This window comes from Myxocyprinus asiaticus, chromosome 20 (assembly GCF_019703515.2).
Source record: "Myxocyprinus asiaticus isolate MX2 ecotype Aquarium Trade chromosome 20, UBuf_Myxa_2, whole genome shotgun sequence".
Taxonomy (NCBI): domain Eukaryota; kingdom Metazoa; phylum Chordata; class Actinopteri; order Cypriniformes; family Catostomidae; genus Myxocyprinus; species Myxocyprinus asiaticus.
In genome coordinates, this window is record NC_059363.1 from 5,622,209 (window position 1) to 5,636,066 (window position 13,858).

At 37.0% G+C, this 13,858-nt stretch overlaps 2 protein-coding genes across 2 annotated transcripts; one reads left to right on the forward strand and one right to left on the reverse strand.

The window, feature by feature from the left end:
* Position 1: 1 nt before the first annotated feature.
* zgc:109986 (uncharacterized protein LOC553566 homolog) lies at positions 2–5,294 on the reverse strand. The gene is made up of 8 exons (XM_051647171.1): positions 5,119–5,294; positions 2,868–2,989; positions 2,647–2,785; positions 2,435–2,556; positions 1,462–1,572; positions 1,261–1,367; positions 1,044–1,143; positions 2–912 (listed from the first exon to the last, which is right to left on the reverse strand). The coding sequence occupies exons 1-8, from the start codon at positions 5,213–5,215 to the stop codon at positions 790–792; spliced, it is 921 nt and encodes a 306-aa protein (XP_051503131.1). The 5' UTR covers positions 5,216–5,294; the 3' UTR covers positions 2–789.
* Positions 5,295–5,614: 320 nt separating this feature from the next.
* Positions 5,615–13,564, forward strand: LOC127411516 (signal recognition particle 54 kDa protein-like). The gene is made up of 17 exons (XM_051647169.1): positions 5,615–5,771; positions 6,195–6,319; positions 6,482–6,583; positions 6,688–6,779; positions 6,884–6,968; positions 7,163–7,267; positions 7,403–7,469; positions 7,558–7,615; positions 7,730–7,880; positions 8,046–8,194; positions 8,287–8,387; positions 9,935–10,021; positions 11,657–11,730; positions 11,828–11,936; positions 12,047–12,217; positions 12,345–12,440; positions 12,867–13,564. Exons 3-17 carry the CDS (start codon positions 6,506–6,508, stop codon positions 12,956–12,958), a joined length of 1,515 nt encoding a protein of 504 aa, XP_051503129.1. The 5' UTR covers positions 5,615–5,771; positions 6,195–6,319; positions 6,482–6,505; the 3' UTR covers positions 12,959–13,564.
* The last annotated feature ends 294 nt before the right edge of the window (positions 13,565–13,858 follow it).

Sequence of the window (13,858 nt, forward strand, 5' to 3'; positions counted from 1 at the left end):
CTTAATACATAAAGACAAAGTTTTTATTAAGTATCAATGATGACTGATTTTGTAGTAGTATAACCTCTGAACAACATTGGAAAAGCAAGCAGAACTTTACTGAAATCTATAACACAGTGAGAGTGTTTTCCCCTTGACAATAATGGCTAATAATTACATAAGCTTACAGTTTCTTTGAGTATAAACTTGTTCAGAACTGTAAAAAGTAGAAAAGTGTATTGTCACACAAGGTTTAACTTGAACAGGAAACTTTTTTTTTTTTTTCTCCCCAATTGTGGTATGCCCAATTCCCGGTGCGCTCTAGGTCCTCATGGTGGCATAGTGACTCGCCTCAATACAGGTGACGGAGGACAAATCTCAGTTGCCTCCGTGTCTGAGACGTCAATCCGCACATCTTACCATGTGGCTTGTTGAGCACATTACCGCGGAGACAAAGCGCATGTGGAGGCTTCACGCTATTCTCCGTGGCATCCATGCACAACTCACCACGCGCCCCACCGAAAGCGAGAACCACACATTATAGTGACAAGGAGGAGGTTACCCCATGTGACTCTACCCTCCCTAGTAACCAGGCCAATTTGGTTGCTTAGGAGACCTGGCTGGAGTCACTCAGCATGCCCTGGATTCGAACTTGCGACTCCAGGGGTGGTAGTCAGCGTCTTTACTCACTGAGATACCCAGGGAAACTGGGCAAATCTGCTTGCATCATTTGTCAAGTAAAGCCTCAATGTGGTTAATCAAATTCATTGGTTCCCCTGCCAAAGAGTCCATAGCTCTTTGTTAAGAGGGTCATAGTACCCTGTAAAGATGGATTTGCTTGAGAGAATCCGGGTCTGTATCATTTTTTAGATAAATAGAGTAGTCAAGTGGTACTTCCTCTATCCACTGGCTGAGCGTTAACATCTCCAGGGACTAAGGAAGAGAAAAAAGAACATTGGAATCTACACATAAAATTTTGATAAATTGCTGAAGTATTTAATTACACTGCCAACCACAACTGGAGATAAATTAATTAGTATTAGAGACAGAGAAAAGCTTCTTACAACCGTTTCTTGAAGTGAAGCGAGTGCCTCTTGAATGCATGGAACAGTTACCAACAGTGCACCTTTCTTTCGAAAATTTTGACTAATAAACTGCCATGCTCTGAAAAAGATACAAGAAAAACAAACTGAATATGAAAACTCTAAATATGATGGATTTACTGGATAATTTTGTTGTGTAAACCTTTATTTATTGTGAAATAAGTTTGCAGTCACTTACTGTATTTGATCACTTGGTTCCATGAAGTATTCAAACACATTGTTCATGATTAGAACATCTGCATTCTGCAATAAGGCAGCCTGAGAGCGGACATCTGCATGAATCACCTAAATGGGGCACATTGAACATCTCTATAAATATACCATCCAGACAAACCTTACAAGATGAACATACAAGAATATAAAAGTTATAATATATGACCTGAACTCTGTCACTGAAGCCATATTTCTCCATGACCATTGTTTGAAGCTTGACAAACTCTGAACTTATTTCAACCCCCACGAGCTGAGATGCTGCACTGTAGAGGTAACCCTGATGAGTGAAAAAAATATTCATTTTTCAGAGGTGATAATAATCTTGACATCAGCGGTCTCTTTGGTAATCATGATTTCAAGCATGATTACTCTTCCTAGCACTAGGAAGTGTAATCGATCTTGAATTCATTATCGTGCCTAGAAACTGCAATGGCAAGATGTACAGTGAAAAAGAAGTTACATTTTGGTCTGTTCTCACCTAAAACTGATTTGATCCCTTTAAAAGACATTGATTAAACCACTGGAGTCTTATGGATTACTTTTATGATGCCTTTATGTGCTTTTTGGAGCTTCAAGGTTCACCATTCACTTGCATTTTATGGACCTACAGAACTGAGATATTCTTCTAAAAATCTTAATTTTTGTTCTGCAAAGAAAATAAAGTCATACACATCTGGAATGTCATAAGGGTAAGTAAATTATGAGAGAATTTTCATTTTTGGGTGAACTATTCCTATTAACTTCATTTAAATGTCAGAGACTAGGTCTATAATTTCTAGGAAAAGATAACACTTAATTAATTTGCTTAACATTTGTATTATATACAGCCTCTCATATGTTATACATTGCTTAACTGTCGGAAGAAAAACAAAAGCAAAACATTGATGGGGGTGTCATAGCCTAGTGGTTAAAAATCTGGACTGCGAACAAAGGTTGTAGGTTCAAACCCTGCAATGGGTGATCCATGAGCTTCTACTATTGTGCTCTTGGGCAAGGCATTTAACCCCTTGGTTGCACCCCAGGGGGTTGTTCACATTGGAAGTATATGTAAGCTGCTTGTAATAAAAGTGTTAGCTAAATGACAATTGAGGATCAGTTTAAATAAAGTTTAGATAAACAAACAATCATCAGGATTTTACCCCATATAGCACAGCTCCTAGTCTAGAACCCACATCCACCACTAGCTTTCCTGTGAGATCTGGAAGAATATTCTGGAACAGAAACTGGAGCTCCGAGATGGAGAATGAATGCGAGATAAAATCTGCAAGACAAGATGAGTCTTATGACATCTCTTTATCATTGAGAAAATGTACTATTTATGCAGTTGCACAAGTTACAAGCAAGCACGTACCCAATGGTGCTGTTCTGTGTGATCCACAACTGAGGCAGTAGTTGCGACTCATCTTTCCCTCTTCACACAGTGAATCCACTGTTTCTTCATCATACAAAAACGCATCCACATGCACAGTGGGATGAAGTTTCTGATGAGTCTACAATTTGAAATATGAAATTCAGCCATTAATGTCTAAGTGAAATACTGAAAGTCTAGCATGCCTGAGATATAACACAAACCTTCTGGATAGCCATGGTCTCTGAGGGAACCACAGCTTCCAGTGGCAGGCAAGCCCTTAAGTCCTCTGCAATACTTTGAAGAATAACGCGTTGGTTGTCCACCAGAAAATCATCCAGATCAACTGAAAGTGTACGTGAAAAAGTAGAATAGACAAGTATAAGTCAATGGCTCAAAGAAATCGTTCACCCAATATGAACATTCTCTCATCATTTACTGCATGCCTCACTTTCTGTTGCAGAACACAAACAAATATTTTTAGAAGAATATCTCAGCTCTGTAGGTCCATACAATACAAGTGAATAATGACCAGAACTATGAAGCTCCAGAAAGCATATTAAGGTGGCATATAAGTAATCCATACGACTCCAGTGGTTTAATCAATGTCTTCTGAAGTGATCCAATTGATTTTGGACAAAGCAAAATATAACTTCTTTTTCACTAAAGATTTTGACATCAGCAGTCTCCTTGGCAATCATGATTTCAAGCTCGATTACACTTCTCAGCACAATCTAGTGCTCTGTGCATGTGTCAAGCACTAGCAAGTGTAATCAAGCTTAAAATAGTCTTGCCTAGATAAATTAACGGCAAGATGTACAGTGAAAAAGGAGTTCAATTTTGGTCCGTTCTCACCCAAAACCAGTTAGATTGCTTCAGAAGACATGAATGACACCAATGTAATCGTTTATTCTTTTTATGTTGCCTTTATGTGCATTTTGGAGCGTCAAAGTTCTGGTCATACAGGTTTGAGATACACTGGTGGCCAAAAGTTTGGAATAATGTACATATTTTGCTGTTTCGGAAGGAAATTGGTACTTTAATTCACCAAAGTGGCATTCAACTGATCACAAAGTGTAGTCAGGACATTACTGATGTAAAAAACAGCACCATCACTATTTGAAAAAAATCATTTTTGATCAAATCTAGACAGCAGCCATCACTCCAACACCTTATCCTTGAGTAATCATGCTAAATTGCTAATTTGGTACTAGAAAATCACTTGCCATTATATCAAACACAGTTGAAAGCTATTTGGTTCATTAAATGAAACTTAACATTGTCTTTGTGTTTGTTTTTGAGTTGCAACAGTATGCAATAGACTGGCATGTCTTAAGGTCAATATTAGGTCAAAAATGGCAAAAAAGAAACAGCTTTCTCTAGAAACCCATCAGTCAATCATTGTTTTGAGGAATGAAGGATATACAATGCTTGAAATTGCCAAAAAACTGAAGATTTCATACAAAGGTGTACACTACAGTCTTCAAAGACAAAGGACAACTGGCTCTAACAAGGACAGAAAGAGATGTGGAAGGCCAGATGTACAACTAAACAAGTGGATAAGTACATCAGAGTCTCTAGTTTGAGAAATAGACGCCTCACATCTCCTCAGCTGACAGCTTCATTGAATTCTACCTGCTCAACACCAGTTTCATGTACAACAGTAAAGAGAAGACTCAGGGGTGCAGGCCTTATGGGAAGAATTGCAAAGAAAAAGCCACTTTTGAAACAGAAAAACAAAAAGAAAAGTTAGAGTGGGCAAACAAACACAGACATTGGACAACAGATAATTGGAAAAGAGTGTTATGGATCTTAACCCCATTGAGCTTTTGTGGGATCAGCTAGACTGTAAGGTGTGTGAGAAGTGCTCGACAAGACAGTCACATCTATGGCAAGTGCTGCAGGAAGTGTGGGGTGAAATGTCACCTGAGTATCTGGACAAACTGACAGCTAGAATGTCAAGGATCTGCAAAGCTGTCATTGCTGCATGTGGAGGATTATTTAATGAGAACTCTTTGAAGTAGTTTAAGAAGTTCTGAACATTTCTTTCAAATTGTAATAGTAATTTTTCACGTTATTAATGTCCTGACTATACATTGTGATCAGTTGAATGCCACTTTGGTGAATAAAAGTAACAATTCCTTTCCATAAGAGCAAAATCTGTACATTATTCCAAACCTTTGGCCGACAGTGTATTCTTCTAAAAATCTTCAATTGTATTATGCAGAAGTAAGAAAGTCATACACATCTGGGATAAAATGAGGGTGAGTAAACGAGTAAACGATGAGACCATTTTTTGGTGAACTATCCCTTTAAATAAAGAACTTGTGAATTGGCAAAGGCAGACAATGTTAATCCAAACAAACTATTCAGCAAAGCGCTTAAATAAGCACTTAACATTACTGCATCAACACAAAACAAATGTTTAAATCTTTCACATGACCAAAAAGAAGTTTATAATAATGAATTCATTACCAGATGTTTTCAGCCATTCGAGTAACTTTGGAAGATCCTGTCTTTCCGTTTTGGACAACACTTGCAGAATTTCATTTCTGGCATCGCTAAAATTCATTGATTCAAGCTCTTAACACCTATCGTATGCCAAACACAGTCCAAGATGTGATACACAAGTATGAACCACATGCAGCTCCTGTATCATTTGTAGTGGGAGGAGCCTGTCTGAGTGTGATCATATTTTAAGGTAGAACTATGAATTAAAAATGGAAATCAACAAAGTGAACTGTTACAGGCGGTGAAGTTAATAACAATTTTTTACAGTTGAATCATATTGTCTAGTTTTCAAAGAATGTTAAACGTAACAATTCAACAATATATTATGCAGGATTTGTAATAACACCGTCTATTGCTGTTATACCTTAATATTTGCATAGGCCTCGTGACCTCTAATATAAATAATGCATATATATTTATACCGCGTTTTGTTTATACTGCGCTCAAATCTAATGAACAGTGGGTGAAAATAAATTTTAATTTTAGACCAATTTGTATTTACAAAAGGGACTACGCAGCTTTTAACCCGGAAGTAGAATGATGTCACGGGAAGTTGTGCGTTAGATGATGTTCGTAGTCGCTTTTCCACTAAGCAAAACAGCTGCTGCGAGTTAAAGGTAATATTTGACCGAATAATAGCTATTTATGTCATTTATTCGCATATTTAACAGAATCGTCGTCTTTAGTTTTTTACCGGCCACGTTAACAGGGTTTTAAATGCCTGATACGTGAAGCCCTGGTTTCATCATATAGCTTTATCTCAGCAAGTCAATATTTAAAATAGATGTTATGATAACGATGAAGTGTGCCAACGTTTTTATTTTCATATTGACCAGCTTTCTCTATTCGATCCTTGACTCAAAATGATCCAGATTTAACCAGTCAGTCATGACTGGTAGGATCAGTATCGCCAAAGTGTAATTAAAGGTAAATAATGTTTGTTCCACTTGTTGTTGTTGTTGTGTGTGTGTTTTTTTTTTTTTTTTTTGCTTGTTTTTTTTTTTTTTTGTGTGTTTTTTGTTTGTGTGTGGTCTTTTTAGGAGTGTTTCAATCAAATACCATTGGGCTGGTTCCACTGAAGTCTTGTGGTTAAGAGCGAGCTGTAACGAGAAGTGTTTTTGGGGGAAACCCCCACCACGTTGGATAAGCCTAATCCTTTTAACAAGTAAGGAAAGATACAGTAGGTTAAACACCCTCTCAGAAACCCTCTTTGAATGTCATCACCAAATTGCTAGTTGTTACCTTTGTAACAGGATGATGATCTATAAGAACAGTGTCTGCCTTTTTTAGTTTTGTAATCTGATGTAACCATAATCCCCTGTTGCAGGTTGACAGCTCTTTAACCGTAAAAATGGTTTTAGCTGATCTGGGGAGGAAAATAACCTCCGCTCTGAGGTCTCTCAGCAATGCCACCATCATCAACGAGGAGGTATGATGAAAATGATTCCAGCCTGACTATTTGGGCTTTTTGAGCATTCCGAAATCATTATGGCCAATTATAAAACATGTTGATATATTTACAATCTTCCACAGGTATTAAATGCTATGCTTAAAGAGGTTTGTGCTGCCCTGCTGGAAGCTGACGTAAACATCAAGTTGGTAAAGCAGCTTAGAGAGAATGTCAAGTGAGTACTATGAGTTTTGGTCATTTAAATACCTCATTAATCAGTATATGTGCTATTCGCTCTATAACATCTCTATAATCTTTATAACCACTCTATAATCTCAGGGCAGCCATTGACCTGGAGGATATGGCCTCTGGGCTAAACAAGAGAAGAATGATCCAGCATGCTGTTTTCAAAGAGCTTGTCAAGGTAAATAATGGTTTACCGTTTACGTCTTTCTCTTTAAAAAAAATAAATAAAAATAAAATAGTAACCTAATTAAGCATTTAAAATCACTGCATATGATTAATTTTCAGTAGACTTGTGTTGGGTGTTGCAAGTTTGACAGGCCAATGATTTTTGAAATTATTCTAGAAGATAAAGACTTAGTGCTTTAATTTTAGTTGGTGGATCCAGGAGTTAAAGCCTGGACTCCTACAAAGGGCAGGAACAACGTTATCATGTTTGTTGGACTTCAGGGCAGTGGGAAAACCACAACATGTTCTAAGGTGAGCAGTTCTTGGGGATCTGCACAGAGATTGTATACCTTTTACCTGATATACAGCTAATCATATGAGTTTGAAGCTTGAAAACAATTGAAATATTTAGGTACAAATCGAGATTCTCTTTTTATGCCACCTTAGTTGGCATACTACTACCAGAGAAAAGGATGGAAAACATGTTTGATTTGTGCAGACACATTCAGAGCAGGTAATGCTGATTGTTTCTGTATGTATTTGTACTAGAGTAATACCCTGTTCTCCAGGAGGGAAGTAAAAATTGCTTTTTGTTTTTAAAGGTGCCTTTGACCAACTCAAGCAAAATGCAACAAAAGCCAGAATACCCTTTTATGGGAGGTAATAAAATAATAATAAACATTATTGTTTTTCACAGACCTCATAGTTACTGTTGTAGACGTCCTGCTCACAAAACCTAAACATTGATCTATGTGTTTGTTTGTGTGAATTAAGTTACACAGAAATGGATCCTGTGATCATCGCTTCAGATGGTGTGGAAAAATTCAAGTCAGAAAACTTTGAAATAATCATAGTTGACACTAGTGGTAGACATAAACAGGAAGACTCACTCTTTGAAGAAATGCTTCAAGTGTCAAATGCTGTGGTAAGTAAATTATTTCCTGCATTTGAATAGTAGCATGTCAAGCAGGAATCAGGATAGTATAACGAAAGTGCCATGTAAAAGCATTCCACCCTATTGAAGTGAAAGCTTTGATTTGCTGTTGATGTAAAGCATGATGTTTGATGGCCATTATTAATGTTCCCACAGCAACCAGACAACATAGTGTACGTGATGGACGCTTCCATCGGCCAGGCTTGTGAGGCTCAGGCCAAAGCCTTCAAGGACAAGGTAGATGTGGCTTCTGTTATCGTCACTAAACTGGACGGCCATGCCAAGGGTGGTGGAGCACTCAGTGCGTAAGTACACACTTCACAGATTTCAGTTTAAAAAAAAAATGTTTAGTTAGCCTACTAAATGCAGCAACTGACATGAGTTTTATGTTTTACAGTGTGGCGGCCACAAAGAGTCCCATCATTTTTATCGGTACAGGTGAACACATTGATGACTTTGAACCTTTCAAGACTCAACCTTTCATAAGCAAACTGCTCGGTAAGAATGCTCAGCTGCTGTTTATTTAAAGCTGAAGTGTGGAACTTTTTTGATGTTAAAATTGGTGTTGTCGATTTAACGCATGAATTCAGTGCTTTTTATTTTTTTTACAAACATTGCGTTAAACAAATTAACGTAATCATGTCCCCAGACCATAATATGGAATATTCCTACCATCAGAGCAATGCAAGCTTGAGGTACCACCTGTTTTCAGCAGGGGACAGGAAGCGAAACTCCAGCTGTATAGGCAAAGTGCAGCTGTACAGAGAACAAACCACACTCAGGCTTGCCTGACACTAACGAAGCACTAGATGAGAACATTCATTCATTCATACACAGCAGGACGGAGTGCAATTCTGAATGCAGGGATCTCAAGACGTGTTTTTCTAAGTTTCAAACTACGTTTAACTTGACACAGCACCCAAAAAAATGCTGTGTTTATGATGCGACGCAATTGAATTCTAAATTCTGTTGCCAAATGGAATGCTGTGGACTGTAGGCCAATGATAGGCTTATGTTCAATAATATGGAAATAAACATATTGCCTTTTAAAGTCACATTTTGTCTTATCAATGCTTTACTCGTCTGCCAAAATAATGTAATGTATTTTAATTATCTGAATTATTTTTTTTACAATATATATTTATAATTATTTGATGATCATATATTGTGATTTTGAGTGGCTTTCTTGGCAAATGTTTTTATATGCAATTCATTGTGATTCAGTTTATTAATTGATCGTCGTCATATGTAATTAAAAATGTTAATCGATTGACAATACTTTCTCCCATCCCAGCTTAATATGCAAAGACAACTGCAAGTAAGCTAAGAATTTTTTTGAAACCTGTAAACACTGTCTCAGTGGCGCAATAGAAATTCCTCTGTTTGTTTTGATCAACAGCAGACGGGGGGAAAACATGTTTATTTTTGCAGTTTCGTTCGGTGGCACTACTGGTGCAGAAATGACACACTTCAGCTTTAAAGCCTTCATATGTAAGCTTTTAACACAGACATTTAAAGCTGAATTTCATAATTTTGGCACACTAGCGGCACCAAACTGAATTTGTAAAAATAAACATTATTTTCAAAACAGCTTTCTCAATACACCTCCAGCCTTCCATTGATCAAACAATCATAGTCCCGGCTTCAACTCGCAAAATTGGTTGAGTGAAAATGGAGTAAATATTGTTGTGTCTCATGAGACGGGTCGCTCAAAACAAACAGGAATATCTATAGCGCCACAGAGACACAGTGTTTAGTTTTTGAGAGAATTAACTTACAAATGGCTTACTTGTAGTTGTCTCCACATATTAACTACGAAATAGTTTTTTGGTAGTCCATGCCGGGTTGTTGGAGGTTGGAATTGTTTCAGGGGAGCCATACAAATTTACATTGTTGCTTAAATCATGAATATTAATTATATCAATTACAAGCATAATTTCCCAATTTAGATATAACTGGTATCATTAAATCATATGTTTCAGTTTTAATGTTTTTAATATTTTTGTCATATATATGTAAAAAGAAACATAATTTTCTTCATCTAGGCATGGGAGACATTGAGGGATTGATTGACAAAGTGAACGAACTAAAACTTGATGACAATGAGGAGATAATTGACAAGCTCAAACATGGTGAGACATATTTTCTATAAATGTTTATATATATATATATATAACACACACACAGTTGAAGTCAGAAGTTTACATACACTTAGGTTGAAGTCATTAAAACTCATTTTTTTTAAACACTCCACAGATTTAATATTAGCAAACTATAGTTTTGGCAAGTCGTTTAGGACATCTACTTTGTGCATGACACAAGTCATTTTTCCAACAATTGTTTACAGACAGATTGTTTGACTTTGAATTGACTATATCACAGTTCCAGTAGGTCAGAAGTTTACAGTCACTATGTTAAATGTGCCTTTAAGCAGCTTGGAAAATTCCAGAAAATTATGTCAAGACTTTAGGGAATTAGCCAATTAGCTTCTGATAGGCTAATTGGTGTCAATTGGAGGTGTACCTGTGGATGTATTTTAAGGCCTACATTCAAATTCAGTGCCTCTTTGCTTGACATCATGGGAAAATCAAAAGAAATCAGCCAAGACCTCAGAAATAAAAATTGTGGACCTCCACAAGTCTGGTTCATCCTTGGGAGCAATTTCCAAATGCCTTAAGGTACCACGTTCATCTGTACAAATAATAGTACGCAAGTATAAACACCGTGGGACCACGCAGCCATCATACCACTCAGGAAGGAGACTCATTCTGTCTCCTAGAGATGAACATAGTTTGGTGTGAAAAATGCAAATCAATCCCAGAACAACAGCAAAAGACCTTGTGAAGATGCTGGAGGAAACCAGTAGACAAGTATCTATATCCACAGTAAAACAAGTCCTATATCGGCATAACCTGAAAGGCTGCTAAGCAAGGAAGAAGCCACTGCTCCAAAACTGCCATAAAAAAGCCAGACTACAGTTTGCAAATGCACATGGGGACAAAGATCTTACTTTTTGGAGAAATTTCCTCTGGTCTGATGAAACAAAAATGGAACTTTTTGGCCATAACGACCATTGTTATGTTTGGAGGAGAAAGGGTGAGGCTTGCAAGCCGAAGAACACCATCCCAGCCGTGAAGCATGGGGGTGGCAGCATCATGTTGTGGAGGTGCTTTGCTGCAGGAGGTGCACTTCACAAAATAGATGGCATCATGAGGAAGGAAAATTATGTGGATATATTGAAGCAACATTTCAAGACATCAGCCATGAAGTGAAAGCTCTGTCGCAAATGGGTCTTCCAAATAGACAATGACCCCAAGCATACCTCCAAAATTGTGGCAAAATGGCTTAAGGACAACAAAGTCAATGTATAAGAGTGGCTATCACAAAGCTCTGACCTCAATCCGATAGAAAATTTGTGGGCAGAACTGAAAAAGCGTGTGCGAGCAAGGAGGCCTGCAAACCTGACTCAGTTCAAAATTCCAGCAGCTTATTGTGAGAATCTTGTGGAAGGCTACACAAAACATTTGACCCAAGTTAATCAATTTAAAGGCTATGCTACCAAATACTAACAAATTGTATGTAAACTTCTGACCCACTGGGAATGTGATGAAAGAAATAAAAGCTAAAATAAATCATTCTCCCTGCTATTATCGTGACATTTCACATTCTTAAAATAAAGTAGTGATCCTTATCTTGTATCTTTTTGTGTAAAGAAATGACATATATAAACTATATATAATTGTCAGTACCTTTATTCTCTTTCTTAGGTCAGTTCACACTCAGAGATATGTATGAGCAGTTTCAAAACATCATGAAGATGGGACCTTTTGGTCAGATCATGGTAAAGTAAACTTAGCTAAAAAAATGTCCATTTTTGATCATCTACTAGGTAGTTATTTTAACATAGTTTATATCTGTATTTCTTTGTATGATTTAAGGGCATGATCCCAGGCTTTGGAACAGATTTCATGAGCAAAGGCAATGAGCAGGAGTCTATGGCCAGACTAAAGAAACTCATGACAATAATGGATAGTATGAATAACCAGGGTACGTGCCTTATTTCCTACTGACAATGTATAGAAATAAATGTGATTTCTAAATTGGAAATTTTCAGGCATTTTTCGGAGGGTCCAAGTTATTGTGGTTTCTCATCGCAGAACTCGACAACAAAGATGGTGCTAAGCTCTTCGGTAAGCAACCTAACCGCATCCAGCGAGTCGCCCGTGGATCTGGAGTGGCTACCAGGGATGTACAGGAGTTACTCACCCAGTACACAAAGTTTGCCCAGATGGTCAAGAAGATGGGAGGAATTAAAGGCTTGTTTAAAGGTTGTATTTTTTGTTGGTATTGTTGTTTAATTTTAAAGGCAAATAGCTCATGAAGATGATGCTTTCAAATTGTTTTAGGTTCATGACACATTTAAAATGGGTGACTCATGGTTTGGTTGTTTTCAAGGAGGGGACATGTCCAAGAACGTCAACCCATCACAGATGGTGAAATTGAACCAGCAGATGGCTAAAATGATGGATCCCAGAGTGCTTCATCACATGGGTATGAGCCCTCTTTACACTCTAACTAACATGCTTTAGTTTTGACTTGAGCATGGACCGCATTGCTTAATTTTACTTTGTTGTTATTGTGTGATGCAACGGTAGCGAAATGACATTCTTGCTCAATAACAACTCAAATGACAATTGCTTGCTTATGTAGCTGTATGTGGCATTAAATGTAGCAGGCTCTCAGCTTCTTGTTTCCGATATATGTGTGCTATTCCATTAAAAAAAACAAAATGCTTGCCGCATCTTTCAGATCATAAAGTTTGAAGTGAATAATATTACATGAATGAAAAGAATTGCAGTAGAACTATATTGGAGCATTTTTATTAGGAAGTTCTGCATAGAAATGTTAAAACTATTCAGTAGAGATTGCAGTTGTTAAAGTTGTGCTTTTAAATACCTATATTTTTTTTCTTGGAAGGTGGCATGACTGGACTTCAGTCTATGATGAGACAGTTTCAGCAGGGAGCTACTGGCAACATGAAAGGAATGATGGGATTTAACAACATGTGAACCCCTGAGCCTGCAAACAGAGGACATGAAACAATCTGATGGTTTTAGCAAACAAAACCTGGGCAGATGAAGATGGTTTGATTTGTATGTCTTGCCACAAGTAATTTAATTATTTAAAAGGTGTAAAGCATTAAAGGCTCATTTACATGTAAAGCCCAGTGTTTCTGGATGAGGATTGACAATGGGGACTTTTAGGAGAAATGTATTTCCTGAGTTCAATCCAGCGACGCTTAAAATGTCTTGTGATGTCAGAGAGTGTTCCACTTGGCAACTATATATACGGACATCTTCCCTGTATTGCCAGGAACATTGGCAACTGAACACTTTCACCATTTCTAAACTGGAAATAAAGATAGGAATACTTATATATATATATGGATAAAGAATAAAGATTGTATGATTTTACAGTAATTATGATGGTCTTCATAGCATAAGATCTTCATAAATAGAAATAGTGGTTTGTTGTATATTTGACTGGTTTTTATTTCTTGGTTTCCCATGGAAAAGCTCTGTCTTTTATATTCAAGATAAATACAGTAGTTGCAAAGTAGTATGTGGCAATATTTTGTCAATGTTATAATAAAATTTTAAATCGCAACATTTTAACCGCATGTCTTTTTATCACCCCATGTTTCACTTTAAGACAAGTATGTCATCAAATATTTATGATTTATGCCCCCACCCCCCCCAATACACTGCATTATATGTACATTTGTAAGTCTTTATTTTATAAGGCTTGATTTGCAGAGAGATTAGTAGATGCTTAAGTCAATAGTGATCTTTGTGTCGTACCAAACATGATTACTCAAACAAATCAGTGTTTTAAATAAATCATTACATTACAGTTAAGTAAATATTGAGTGTAAATTAAATTATTCCCATTTAAGTTTTTAGAAGTAC

What these genes read in the sequence shown, in the direction of transcription:
- zgc:109986 (XM_051647171.1), bottom strand. Translation starts at nt 5,215, where the DNA reads ATGAATTTTAGCGATGCCAGAAATGAAATTCTGCAAGTGTTGTCCAAA. An exon ending in ACACAGAACAGCACCATTGG is followed by an intron (nt 2,557 to 2,646) that starts GTACGTGCTTGC and finishes CTTGTCTTGCAG; the next exon opens with ATTTTATCTCGCATTCATTC. An exon ending in CTTCACTTCAAGAAACGGTT is followed by an intron (nt 913 to 1,043) that starts GTAAGAAGCTTT and finishes TCTCTTCCTTAG; the next exon opens with TCCCTGGAGATGTTAACGCT.
- LOC127411516 (XM_051647169.1), top strand. Translation starts at nt 6,506, where the DNA reads ATGGTTTTAGCTGATCTGGGGAGGAAAATAACCTCCGCTCTGAGGTCT. An exon ending in TGCAGACACATTCAGAGCAG is followed by an intron (nt 7,470 to 7,557) that starts GTAATGCTGATT and finishes TTGTTTTTAAAG; the next exon opens with GTGCCTTTGACCAACTCAAG. An exon ending in AGAATACCCTTTTATGGGAG is followed by an intron (nt 7,616 to 7,729) that starts GTAATAAAATAA and finishes GTGTGAATTAAG; the next exon opens with TTACACAGAAATGGATCCTG.